General features: G+C 43.5%; 1 protein-coding gene across 1 annotated transcript in view; it reads right to left on the bottom strand.

Annotated features, from left to right (window-relative positions):
- The window catches only part of saxo4 (stabilizer of axonemal microtubules 4), a 160,545-nt gene that overhangs the window by 74,875 nt on the left and 72,151 nt on the right, over positions 1-13,519 (bottom strand). Inside the window, exon 10 of the mRNA XM_080191589.1 lies at positions 6,022-6,207. Coding sequence (XP_080047715.1) covers positions 6,022-6,207 — 186 coding nt within the window. The remainder of the gene's footprint in view (positions 1-6,021; positions 6,208-13,519) is intronic.

Here is a 13,519-nt window from a genome sequence, read left to right as displayed (position 1 = left end):
ACATGACAGGCATGCTCATCATTTGCCCTGACATGCATCCAGCTCTCAATTTGCACCTGTCTTTATGCAGAATGAGCTCATACATAATTGGAGGGAGAGGTCCCAAATCTGGGGTATAGTGGCTGAGATCAAAGGCCTCACTTTAGAAGAAACTGAGCCATCACACTGGCCAGACAGGATGTGGACTGTTCAGCAATGACAGAGATGTCAATGATAATCACCCAAATGCATCCACCCATCCCTCAGACAACCACACTGTGAGGGAACTAAGCATTTTTCAACTTATCTGCTATGCATTAATCAAATCTATACTCATAGGAGCCTCTGCCAAGCGCCAGAGGACCTTAACCAGCCAGGACCTCAGCCAAGTCTTGAGGAGACCTCAGATGGGGAGCCTGAAGATTGTACTGTTGAAGACTTATCTGTGCCATTCCCTTTGCCTGGTTCCTGACATGACAGGGGAGATCCTGATGGGGGCGATTCTAACATGGAGGGACAATTCAGTGGGGAAACCTTTTATTGTTCTTATACTTTATTTACATTATGTTACAACACAGATGGCAGTGGGAAGTTGAGGCAAGCAGAGAAAATCTGAAAATGATATCTCGTTGGCAAGATGTGGGTGCAAGATCCCGGCCCTTGTCTATTGCACTTACATGTGAGGTTTCACCAATGGAATATTTGTGGAGACTCCTCCTTCAGTTAGTTATTTAATTGATGATCACCATGTCTAACTGTACAGAACTGCACAACTTTGATCTAATCCATTTGTTGTTGGTTTGCTTAGAGCTGCCTGTAGCATGTTCATGCATAAATTAGAAGGGGAAATGTAGCAGAAAGTTGGTTGATAGACTGGAAATCAAATGCATAATTCCCTGCAAGTGAAAGAGACCCCCTGCCAGATTTTAGGCCCATCTTGCACACCTCCAAATCAGCCAGTCAATTGAAGTGGATCCATCAGGCTAAATAGAGATATGGATAATGTTAAAATCGCAATTTATATGTTATAAGTAGAAGCATGGAGTAAGATAGTGAAACAATAACACATTTTTTCAAAACATTGGTTAGATTGGATTTAGAATACTTTGTAATAAAAGCAAAGTACTGCAGATGTTAGAAATCTGAAATTATAACAGAAGAGGCTGGGAAAACTCAGCAGATCCAACAGTATCTGTGGAGAGAGGAACAGAATCAATGGTTCAAATCCAAATGCCTTCTTCAGAGCGAAAGGGAGAAATATACTCGTTATATTTATATACTGTATAAGAGATTATTTACTGTATAAGAAAGGGTGAAGCAGCTGGAGCAGTGTAGAAGGTCAGTGATTAGCGGGAGCTATACAAGATTGCAGCAAAGATGTATAGGGCACAAGGCAGAAGAAGTGCTGATGGCAGTGTGGAGGGCTATAGAAGGCGCTAATAGTGGCACAAAAGTAAGATAGCAGAATTCATTAATGGGAGAACAAAGATCAGTGGAAGCAAAACTAGAAAACAAGTGACAGATAGCCCAATGGGGGAGAGCGGGTGGCATTTGATTGGAACAAAAAGTTGTTAGCGTACTTTTTGAAGTTTTAGGGATCCCATTATAGCAAGTACATTAAAGCTACTGACAGAGTACAACATCAACGCCCAAATGGTAGTTAAGAGAGAATTGAGGTAGAAGGCTAAGAGGAATTTAAAGTCTCAGTTGAGACTTTAAAATGATGAAGGGATCTGATGGAGTCAGTAAAAAGAGGTTATGAATGAAAGACTGTTACATGATGGCGAGGAGAAAGTAGGAAAAATATTAAGGATTGTTGGAGCATGAAATAAAATATGATAGCGCATGGTTGACGCAAAGTAGGTACATAACAAACTTGAATATCCAAATTCAGATCACGACCCATTGTTACATCTTAGATTATGTTATTACATCATTAAATATTGGGTACTGTGAGAACACCTCGAAACATTCAAACCACTTATGCAACTGACCTGAGAAAATATCATGTCAATATCAGCAAATATATCAGCAAAATTCTAAATTTGTAACAGGCTGGAACACTAGTAAATGGCCCAAACATGTAGAGCTGTAAATTGGTACCAATACTGCAATCTCTGTCAGTGTCATTTTAAAGCATTTTCATTTTGTAAGGAATTAATTCTAACATCAATGCTTTAAGAATGAGAAAATAAAATACAAGTGACCATAAGGGTAACACAGGGAAGCTCCAGATGCAGTAGGGCACGTTGAAAAAGAACATTCAAGTCAGTGGCAGTGCAATAGGAATTTTGCTTTAACAGATGTGTATTCTGGGCAGCTGGCCACATCACTGAACTTGGGGCTGATGAAATGATAGAGAAGTGTGTATCATGTGTTTTAATGCTTTCCATCTACTTTAATGAGCTGTGATAATGAATGTCCCAGATACATAGATTGTTCCAGTAGCCTCCAAAAACACTAACTAATGCACTGGCTTTCTTGGTGCACGTACATCGTAAAGGCAAGGTTTTGGTCATGTGGACAGCTTTGTAGCATAAAAATATATCCACTTCTTAGTGGCTTTTTTCAATAAGGTTCATGTAAGGGGCTGAGTTTTCTTGTGTGTTTCACGATGCAAAGGCCAATAGATTCTGATGGGGACACTTCTCTGCAGTGAGACCAGTGGTGCCATTTTCTGGGAAGCGGCCTCTCAATTGGCATAGAAAAACTGGCACCGCTACCAGAACAAAGCTGGCACGGTTGCAAAATCACCCCCAGTTGGAGCCTTAACCATTTTAATTGGCTGCCAACAGCCATGGAGCTTGAAGCCAATCCTATTTCCAGTATGCCCTTCTACCCTCCCACCTCTCCCATGCCCCATCTCTAATACAAACCAGAAGGGCAGGAAAATTTAGCCCCCAGTGTTTTTGTGCAATACAGCAGCATTTCAAGGACATATATAAAAGGATACACAAATGCATTCTTCTGGGAGGTAAAAAAATCTTCAAGGAAAGAAACTACCAGTGCTGGCCTTACAATGGGCCTTAATGTTTAAAGTACATGTGACAATAATAAATCAAAGTCTTTTGGACTGTGGGAAAAAAACCAGAGTACCTGGAGGAAACCCACGCAGACATGGGGAGACTGTGCAGACTCCGCACAGGAAGTGATCCAAGTCGGGAATCAAACCTGGGTCCCTGGCATTGTGAGGCACTAGTGCTAACCACTGTGCCACCGTGCCACCCAGCAATTTCAACATAGTGAGTCTGCAGACTGGAAGAAGAGGATCGTGTATTCCATGCAGCACATTTCTGGCCTCTTTCAATGGCTCGTTATTATGTCGAAAAGAATGTTTTCATGTCTGGAGTTCCATCCCAGTCCAACATCGTCATCTCCACCTCATGGAACTCATGGAGAGCCGTTGATGTCATCTATATGGATTTCAGTAAGGCGTTTGACAAAGTCCCTCATGGTAGGCTGGTAGAAAAGGTTAAGGTGCATGGGATACGAGGCCAGGTAGCTAGGTGGATTGAGAACTGGCTGGGTAATAGGAGACAGAGGGTACTTGTGGAGGCGACCTTGTCGGGCTGGAGGCCAGTGACCAGTGGTGTGCCGCAGGGCTCAGTACTGGGACCTCTCCTCTTTGTAGTATACATAAATGACTTGGAAGAGAGCGTAGGTGGTGTGATCAGCAAGTTTGCTGATGACACCAAGATGGCAGGGTTGGCGGGTACTGAACTGGATTGTCAGGTGATACAACAGGATATAGATAGGTTGGTGCATTGGGCAGATAGGTGGCAGATGGAATTTAATCCTGACAAATGTGAGGTGATGCATTTTGGAAGGAATAATGCAGAGAGGAGCTACGTGATAAAAGGTAGACCGATTAGGAGTATAGACATACAGAGGGACCTGGGAGTGCAGGTTCACAAATCCATGAAGGTTGCGTCACAAGTGGAGAAGGTTGTTAGGAAGGCTTATGGAATGTTAGCCTTTATAGGAAGGGGCATAGAGTATAAAAGCTGCCATCTAATGCTTCAGTTGTATAGAACGTTGGTTAGACCGCATTTGGAGTACTGCGTCCAGTTCTGGTCACCTTACCACCGGAAGGACGTGGAGTCTCTGGAAAGGGTGCAGAGGAGGGTTACCAGGATGTTGCCTGGCATGGAGGGGCTGGGTTACGAGGAAAGGTTGGAGAAACTGGGACTATTCTCCTTGGAAAGACGGAGATTGAGGGGGGACATGATAGAGGTATATAAGATACTGAAGGGAATAGATAGAGTTAATAGTGAGAGACTGCTCCCTAGACTGGGTACAAACACGAGAAGTCATGATTTAAGGGTGAGGGGGCAGAGGTATAATTTGGAAGTGAGACGAAGGTTCTTTACGCAGAGAGTTGTGGGGGTATGGAACGCGCTACCGAGTAGGGTGATGGAGGCAGGAACGTTGGACTCGTTTAAGGTTCAGTTAGATAGACACATGAGTGAAACGAGGATGGAGGGTTATGGAAGGGGCTATTAAATAAGGTTATAACCTCGGGAGACACCGGAAAAGCAGGCTTGTAAGATTAACGTTTTTGTCTTTTTATTCCGCAGGTGGAGGTCCACCTCGTGTCAAACGAGGGGCATGCACACGGTGGGTCGTGCGTGGGCTGCTCTTGGAAGTTCCGGGAGTGGCCTAATACTTCGTGTCAGTGTGTGTGCTTGATCCTGGACCGGTAGACGGGCGCCGCAACAGCTCGGTGACTAGCACTGCTAGCTGTGCAGATACATGGATTTGGGCCTGTGTCTGTGGGAGTTTGCGCATTCTCCCTGTGGTTGCGTGGGTTTCCTCCGGGTGCTCCGGTTTCCTCCCACACCCCAAAGATGTGCTCTTAGGCTGATTGGTTTTACCAAATTGACACTATTCTCCCCTGAATCTGGCTAAGTTAGGGGTTCCATTCGTAGACATGCAGGGTAGAATAGGTGTAGGGTGATGCAGCGGCGCGGACTCGTTGGGCCGAAGGGCCTGTTTCCCGTGCTGGGTTGTTCTTTGTTCTTTGTTCTTTGGAACTGGAGAACCTGCGGAGTTCTGAAACAAGAATACCAGCTGTCGAGTTGGAGGACTGGGATGTTCTGAACTGGGGACTAGAGAATGAAGAACTGGGGAGAATGGTTATTCTATGAGGTGAAAAGTATTGTGTCATTGGTGTTTCACAACAAACCAGTAATGCTTTCAATGTGTCCAGCAGACACACTTGTCTAGTTTATCCAACTAAATGAAGCCTCCTTAATTGGATAAGGGTGAATTCCCGAGAATTAAAAGTGTTAGCTTGGCTCAATTGCTCTCGCAGTGGATTTTGAAGGTTTTGGGTTTAACTTCACTACAAGACAGGAAAGTGTGACATCAATTGGAATGGCAACACAGTACTGGCAGAATATTCCCTTTGCCAGCCTGACATCCTTTCAAAGGGACATGAACTGGGGAGACAGTGACAAAATGGTATTGTCACTAGATTAATGGGGTAATGCTGTAGGGTAATGCTCTGGGGACCAGGGGTCAAATCCCATCACAGCCGATGGTGAAGTTTGATCTCAATAAATATCTGGAGTTAAAAGTCTAATGGTAATCAAGAAACAATTGTCGGTCGTCATAATAACCCTTTCTTCAGGAAAGAAAACTGGTGTCCTTACCCGGTCCTAACAATGAACTTAACTCTTAAATTGCCCTCTGAAATGGCCAAGCAGGCTATTTTGTTCAAGGGCAATTAGGAATGGGCAATGTGCTGATTTTGCCAGCAATGCCTAGATTCCATTAATGAATAAAAAAAAATGCCTGGTTTGTCCATTTGGGTGACCAGTAAAGAAACTATGGAATTATTTTAAGGAACTCTTTGCCAATGTTAACTTTTAAACACAACCATCAGAAACAAATAAATGGGCATCTATAACTATTTCTGGGATCTTTCCATGTGAATGATGACATTAACAACTGTTGCTGATAACAACTCTAAAATACTGAAAAAAATATTGCAGCAGATAGCCACAAGCCTGGCACAAAAGTGGAAAATGCTTTCCTTACCTTAGAACCAACGTTAACATGCCCTAGCAGTTCAGTTTTCAATGGTCTATGCTCTGGTTTTGTGTAGGTCAGGGTGTTGATGCTGCTTGGATCATCAAGATGGCTCCTGTTAAGGTACTCGACTGAGTCTTCCTTCTTTAGCTTCTCTATCTTATCAGCTGGAAGGTTCTGTAGCCCACTTGGTGGCTACAATAAAGAGCAAAGAAAATTAACAAGAGTCCTGAATGCATTTTCAGTCCATGTATTTAATTACTGGTAGCAATTGCACCATATTCTACTCGGCCTAGTCTCATGTAGTGTTCACCTCCCAGCTGAAAACAGAAAGCATCCAAACATTTGTGATTACCAAGTAATTTACAAACATATCAAAAATTTTACACTGCTAACTTAGTATGTAGATAGGAAATTGCACTTTGGGAATTATTTGAAATTGAGTGTGTTTTGACTCCCCAAGATCCCAGACTAGTCTCCCACCTTAATATTTTCTTTCCTGCTCTCCTGAAACAATAATGCTCCCATAGGAGCCCTGACAATCAATGCCAGCAGGATATTTGACTGCTGCAGATGTGTAGCTGATTTGACAATGAGTCTCAGTAGCAATCATGGCTTTGGCTGCTTCTTATCTCTCTCTAGCCCCAAGATACTAAGGCAATTACAGCATCATTACCACAGACTGGCTGAGATCAGTAAGAACAAACCACAAGCTGTTTAGTAGTGCCACAGTTAGAATCTGAAAGAACCTTATAATTTGAGATGTGTAACTTAGGGTGCAAAGGAAAGAGACATGGGAACACTGGTTAAAAAGATATATTTAGGAATTCTGCTGGAAAGTTTGTCACACAAGGAATAGATTTCTGAGTGGAGGCAAAAATATTTGGAACCATAAAAAAAATTAGGTTCTTAGTTTTGTTTAAAATCACGATGTGGATGAACTTAAGCTTAACAGACTTCCTAACTTTTTTGGTCAGACTTGCTAACTAAAATGATGGTTTCTATCAATGTGGAATGATAGAGAAAGATCCATGTTTTTGCTGCACACCTGCACACACCGTGCATCTTGGAGTTTTCCTTCTGGCTGAAGTGCTGTCAAATATTCTGTTTCATTCTAATCTTACAACATGTGAAGTTTATATTAATACAACACAATTTCTTAATATTCTCATAGGAATGTACACTATACACAGGTTCCATTTAAAATTGCATGTTCTGGGCTGTTCAATTCTCATTGCTGTATGGTAATTTCTTAAAGTAAGCTTTTGATTGTTTTTGATCTTTTGGAGGATGTTCAAGGTGACTGATTGCCTACACCTACCCTTGTATTTTTTAAAAATCATTTATGGGATGTGGACATCGCTGGCTAGGCCAGCATTTATTGCTCATCGCTAACTGCTCCAGAAAAGAAGGTGGTGCGCTACCTTCTTGAGACTGCTGCACTCCCTGAGGTGTGTATATGTCCACAGTGCTGTTACGGAGGGAGTGCCAGGATTCTGACCTAGCGACAGTATAGGAACAAGTCAGATGGTAAGTGGAGGAGAACCTGTAGGTGATGGGATTCCCAGGTATCTGCTGCTCTTGTCCCACTAGATCGTAATGGTCAAGGGTTTGGAATGTGCTGTCTAAGGAACATTGGGAATTCCTACAGTGTGTCTTGTAGATGGTACACACTGCTGCTTCTGGTCATTGATGGTGGAGGTTTTGAATCTTTGTGGAAGGGGTAGCAGTAAAGCAGGCTGCTTTGTTCTGAATGTTGTCAATCTTCTTGGGTGTTATTGGAGCTGCATTCATCCAGGCGTGTGGAGAGTATTCCATCATATTCATGACTTGTAACTTGAAGATGGTGGACAGTTAGGAGATGAGTTACTTGTTGCAGGATTCCTCGCCTTTGATTTGCTTCGGTAACCATAGTTATATGATTCATCCAAGTAAGCTATAGTCAATGGTAACACCCAGGATGTTGATAGTGGGGAATTCAGCAATGGTAATGCTACTGAATGTCAAGGGGGTGGTGGTTAGATTCTTTCTTGTTGAAACTGGTCATTGCCTGGCACTTGTGTGGCACTAATGTTACTTGCCACATGTCTGGATATTGTCCAGGTCTTGTTGCATCTGGACAAGCAAGCATGTGTCCAGATTCAGACACGTGGTTGGGAATATTGGAGGACATTTGTCTTTCTTTCATCAAGGAGACAGCAATGGATTAGTTTAAGATGACTAAACGATTCAACACCGTAGAGAGAGAGAACCTAGTCCTTTTGCTGGGAGAGTCCAGAACAAGGCAGCATTAATTATAAATACAGGTGAGCTGTTTAAGGCCGGGTGATGTTTGAAAATAATTCTTTCCTACTATACCACTGTCTGTGCAATGTCACTGCACCAGTAATCCAAAGACCAAAGCTAATGCTCTGGAGGATATGGGTTCAAATCCAAAACAACAGCTGGTGTAATTTAAATTCAATTAATAAAATATGGAATTGACAACTAATTTCAGAAATAGAGATCATGAAACTTAACACTGATTGTCATAAAGAATGACGTGATTCAATAATATCCTTCAAGGAAAGAAATCTGCCATCCTTACCTGATCTGGCCTATACCAGACTCCATGTAATTGACTCTTAGCTGCACTGTGACAAAGCCTAGCAGGCTATTTAGTTTCAAGGGCAATTAAGGATGGGCAGTTGTCGTGAAGATGCGTTTATTGGCAAACAATGATTTTACAACACTGGAAACACAAACTGATCTTCTCAAACATAGACTAAAGGTGACTTGACAGCACAGCTAAATTTGGCTACTCCAAGTTGCATTACTACACACCCCCTATTCCAATTCATTGGTGTGGTGACTGTAATGAATTCAATCAAGCAGTTGAGGTTGGCCTATTGGAATACAAACTCTCTGATTAAAGAGCCAATTAACGGGCCAAAAAGGGAGTCTTTTCCTTGCATTTAACTGGGAGTGTCAGTTCCTCTGGCACTCCTGAAGGTAGACTACTAACCGATAGCACTCTGCGTACTGCTGTTGGAGTTATAAATAAAAGGATTCTGGTGAAGGGACTTCTGCCTCTGAAGTCTGCTTAAGGCAATATAAAATGCTTAAGGCATTAAGGTAATATCTCCTGTCCTATTAACAAGGCATTAAGGTAATCTCACCTAAGGTTATCAACTGTTGGGGGCAACCATTAAAACAAATCACTTGGACAATGAGACCCTAGCTAAAAAAACTTTCTAGATGTGAACTGATCAAGTAACCAGATGATGACCTTATTTGCACCCCCCAGCAGTTAGTGAGGAGAGGTCACATGACAAGCCAACTCTCTGTATGTTTTAATTACATGTCTTCTCAGTAGGACAAAAGACGAACAGCTCAGAAGCTGAATGAGAAGACGCAAGTGGGATTCCTCCTGCCTCCTTTTCTTTCCAATCCATTTGGCAAGCTTTGAGCCTTGTATTTTGACTGTGAGAAACCAGTGTTGCCCAAGTGCAGACAGAGTTTTCTTAAGAGGGTTCATTCCAGCACCACTGTATCCCAAATACGACCAACTCACTTGTCTTCCTCTTTAAATCAGAGACCATCAAATTCAGTCTGAAGACAGCCAAGTCACTAACCTGTATCAAGACTTCACAATTTTTTAAACAGGACACTAATTTGGTCAACCAATCCTTCGCCAGTCTGTAATATGTATTTGTGTGTGTGAACTTTAAATGCATGCATACAAAAATCATAGAACCATAGAATGCCTACAGTGCAAAAGGTGGCCATTGGCCCATCGAGTCTGCACAGAGTCTCCGAAAGAGCATTTACTCAGGCCTACCCCCCTGCCCTAGCCCCGTAACTCCACATGTATACAATGGCCAATCCATCTAAACTACCCATCTTGGGACACTAAGGGACAATGTATCATGGCCAATCCACCTTGTGTGCACATCTTTGTACTGTGGGAGGAAACCAAAGCACCTGGAGGAAACCCACGCAGATGCTGAGAGAACATGCAGGCTCCACACAGTTACCCAAGGCTGGAATTGAACCAGGGCCCATGGCATTGTGAAGTAGCAATGCTAACCACAGGGCCACTGTGCAGCCCCCAAAAGTCTGAACATTTTTTATTATATTACTTAGATTGGTTGTAACTATAATAAAACTAACCTTTTTCTCTGTTAAACTTAAGAAAATCCATCTGGTTCTCTTATGATCACAGCACATAAACAGTTGAGCACGCACTCAAACGACATGCATATCCTTTTCCAAAACACAAAAGCCTGTTGTAGTCAGAAGAGGAGAAGGAAAAGAAGGGAGCCATGAAACACCTCCTCATCTGATTGTAACATGACAAATACTGGCCTTGCCTGCAATGCCCACATCCCATGAAAGAATAAGAGGAAAGCACAAAGGGTAGTAGAAATCTATAACTTGTTCTACCGTACGAAGCTGTTGAGGATAGATCAGTTGAGAACTGAGATTGGTAAATTGTTAGATAAGGGTTTTGCACACTACAGAACCAAGACAAGTAAATGAAGTAGAGGTTCAGATCAGCTGTGCGCAGTACAGTCTCATGGGTGTGTTGCACTGAGGAGTGTTGATGAGACCTTAAACTAAGGTCCCATCTGCTTGCTTGGGTGGATGAAAAAGAATCCATAGCATAACTTTGAAGAACAGGGGAGATATCCCTTGTATCTTTGCCAATATCTATTCTTTAATCAACCTCACAAAAACAGATTATCTAGTCATTGTCACATTGCTGCTTATTGTGCACAAATTAGCTTTCATGTTTCCAACACTTCAGAAGTACTCCGTGAACTGTAAAATGCTTTGAGATAGCTGATGGTCATGAAAAGCAATATATAAATGCAAGTCTTGCCTTTGTTGAAATGAATGGAAGAACAGATTGAGGGGCTGAATGGTCTGCTGCCATTGCACAAACATATTTCTGTGGGAATTTCTAGGGGAATTTCACAGTAACTTCATTACAGTGTTAATGTAAGCCTTACTTGTGACTAATAAATAAACTTTAACCTTATTTCAGCGCAAGGATGATACCACCACTATCACCACAAAAACTTATATACTTCTGGCTCATTGTAAATTGCTCACTTTCGTCAAAGGCATGAATCAATGGCTAGCTACACAAAATAGGTAAATAAAAGGCATTATAATTTTAGGAACGTAAGAGCAGAAGTAGTCCATTTGGCCCATTGAGCCTGCTCTTCATTCAACATGATCATTGCTGATCGGACACTTCTATGCTTTTCACACCTACTATACCCACAGCCATTACATTACTCTTAATCAGAAATCTATCAATCTCTACCTCAAACATACTGAATGAATGAGCTTCCACAGCCCTCTGGGGTAAAGAACTCCAAAGATTCACAATCCTCAAATACAGAAATACTAAAAATTCCAAAGAATTACTGTCGACACCAGTGTGGCTATCCACACCCCTACGACAAACCATGACAGTGAAGAGAAGAAGCCCAGGACTTTTTTTGCACTGCAGAATGATCTTGAAGTGGTGGCCAACTTTGGAAGAGGAGAATGAGGCCGTATTGTGCTTCATATTTGATTTGACTTGACTTATTTATTGTCACATGTGTTGGGATACAGTGAAAAATATTGGGGGCAATTCTCCCAGCCCACTGCCTGCTTTTATAACACAGTGGGCCAAGACGCTCAAGCGGAGGCCTTTTAGTTGTCTCCCCAATGGGTGCCACGGCCTCTGCAAGTCTTTGGCAGTCGGATTTCCAGCGCCATCAGCTCTCAGCCAGAAATTAGCCTGGAGTTGAACAAATTATTTAAATTCTCATGTTTTCCATGTAATTCGTGGACGTGGGACTGAAGTGTCCGAGCCCACTAGTGTGCAACCCCCACCACCGCCCACCTTTCCACCACCACCACCCTCCCCCCCACCGCCTCCCACCCGTCTCCCACCCCACCACCACTCCCCTCACCACTGGCCAGGAGTGGTTCACTCCAGCAGGGTTTACTATAACTCCCCAAATGCAGGGAGCTAGCAGCCAGATCCCATTGGAATGAAGGTGGGCAATCGAGGGCCCCCCAAAGAGTCAGGGGCTGGGGTGGTGGACGACCCTGGGCATCGCTGCCTTGGCAGTGCCAGCCTGGGCCACCTGGCACTGTCCAAGGGGCAAGGTGCCAATGTCAAGGGGGTACATTAGCACTTCCCACCAGGCATTGGGCCTAATGGAGCAGGAGCTAATGGGGGCAGGGCTCTGGGGGGTGATCGACGGGGGTGGGGGGTTTCCACTGCCATTCTGCAGTGGGATCGCGAGCAGAGGGAGGCAAGCCAGTGATTGAGGCTGGGCTTTGGGGTGGGGGGCAGAACTGGGAGATCGGAGGGGTGGGGGGAGATCATGGCGGGCTGGGGGCTGGTGCACGTGGGCAAGGCTGGTCCCAGACATATTAAGTGGGACACTGATCGGGCTGTGGCGGGGTCGGAGGGCCAGCAATGCAAGTGTTGCGGGAGACTAGCAGTATGGAGCGACTGCACATGCTTCGATCTCAGCACTGACGGATTGGCACATGCACAGTGGCCCATTCAGTGCTCTGTTGCTGGCCTCTCCAGTGGGAATAGGCCTCCACCCATTGATTTTTCACAAGCCTCACGCTCCTGCACTCTGCAGTGCACAGAGTGTGGGAGATTCATTTTGATATTCCCGCTGGAAAAAAACAGCTGGATTTACTGCAATTTTTACACAAATTCGACACTTAAAATTTTTTTGGGAGAATCACCCCCATTGTTTCTTATGCGCTATACAAACAAAACATTAATGGAGTACATAGGGGAGAGGAAAAGGAGAGCGTACATAATGTGGTGTTACAGTCATAGCTAGATTGTAGAGAAAGATTAGTTTAATTAGAAGGTAAGTCCATCCAAAAATTGGATGGTAGCAGAGAAAAAGCTGTTCTTGACTTGGTTGGTATGTGATCTCAAGCATTTGTATCTTTTTCCTGATGGAAGAAGGTGGAAAAGGGAGCACAGGATCGTTGATTATTCTGGCCTCATTCCGAGGCAGCAGGAAATGTAGGCAGAGTTAATGGGTGGAAGGCTGGTTTGTGAGATGGACTGGGCTTCATTCACGACCCTTTGTAGCTTCTTGCAGTCTTGGTCAGAGCAGGAGCCATACCAAGCTGTGACACATCCAAAAAGGATGCTTTCAATGGTGCATCTATAAAGGTTGGTGAGAAATGTAGCAGACATGCCAATTTTCCTTAGCCTCTGGAGAAACTCAAGGCATATGGTCCTGCTAAATATAGTGATGGAGAGCTAAACAAGCCAAACATCAGAACAATACTTGAGACAGTGGCATTGCTGGCCAACAATCATGAGGGAAAGAACAGAAATTTTACAGGGAGGAAATCAACAGCTGCAGACTGTCACGGCAGTTCCTAATTCATAAGGACAAAAAGCTTTTAGCGTGTGGGTCCATCAACTTCAGCACAGGGATCAAAATATCTATCCTGTGCTCTACTTCTAAAAATCCTA

This window comes from Carcharhinus amblyrhynchos, chromosome 6, assembly GCF_965287045.1.
Source record: "Carcharhinus amblyrhynchos chromosome 6, sCarAmb.v2.hapA, whole genome shotgun sequence".
NCBI classification, from domain to species: domain Eukaryota; kingdom Metazoa; phylum Chordata; class Chondrichthyes; order Carcharhiniformes; family Carcharhinidae; genus Carcharhinus; species Carcharhinus amblyrhynchos.
This window is presented reverse-complemented; position numbering and strand designations above follow the sequence as displayed.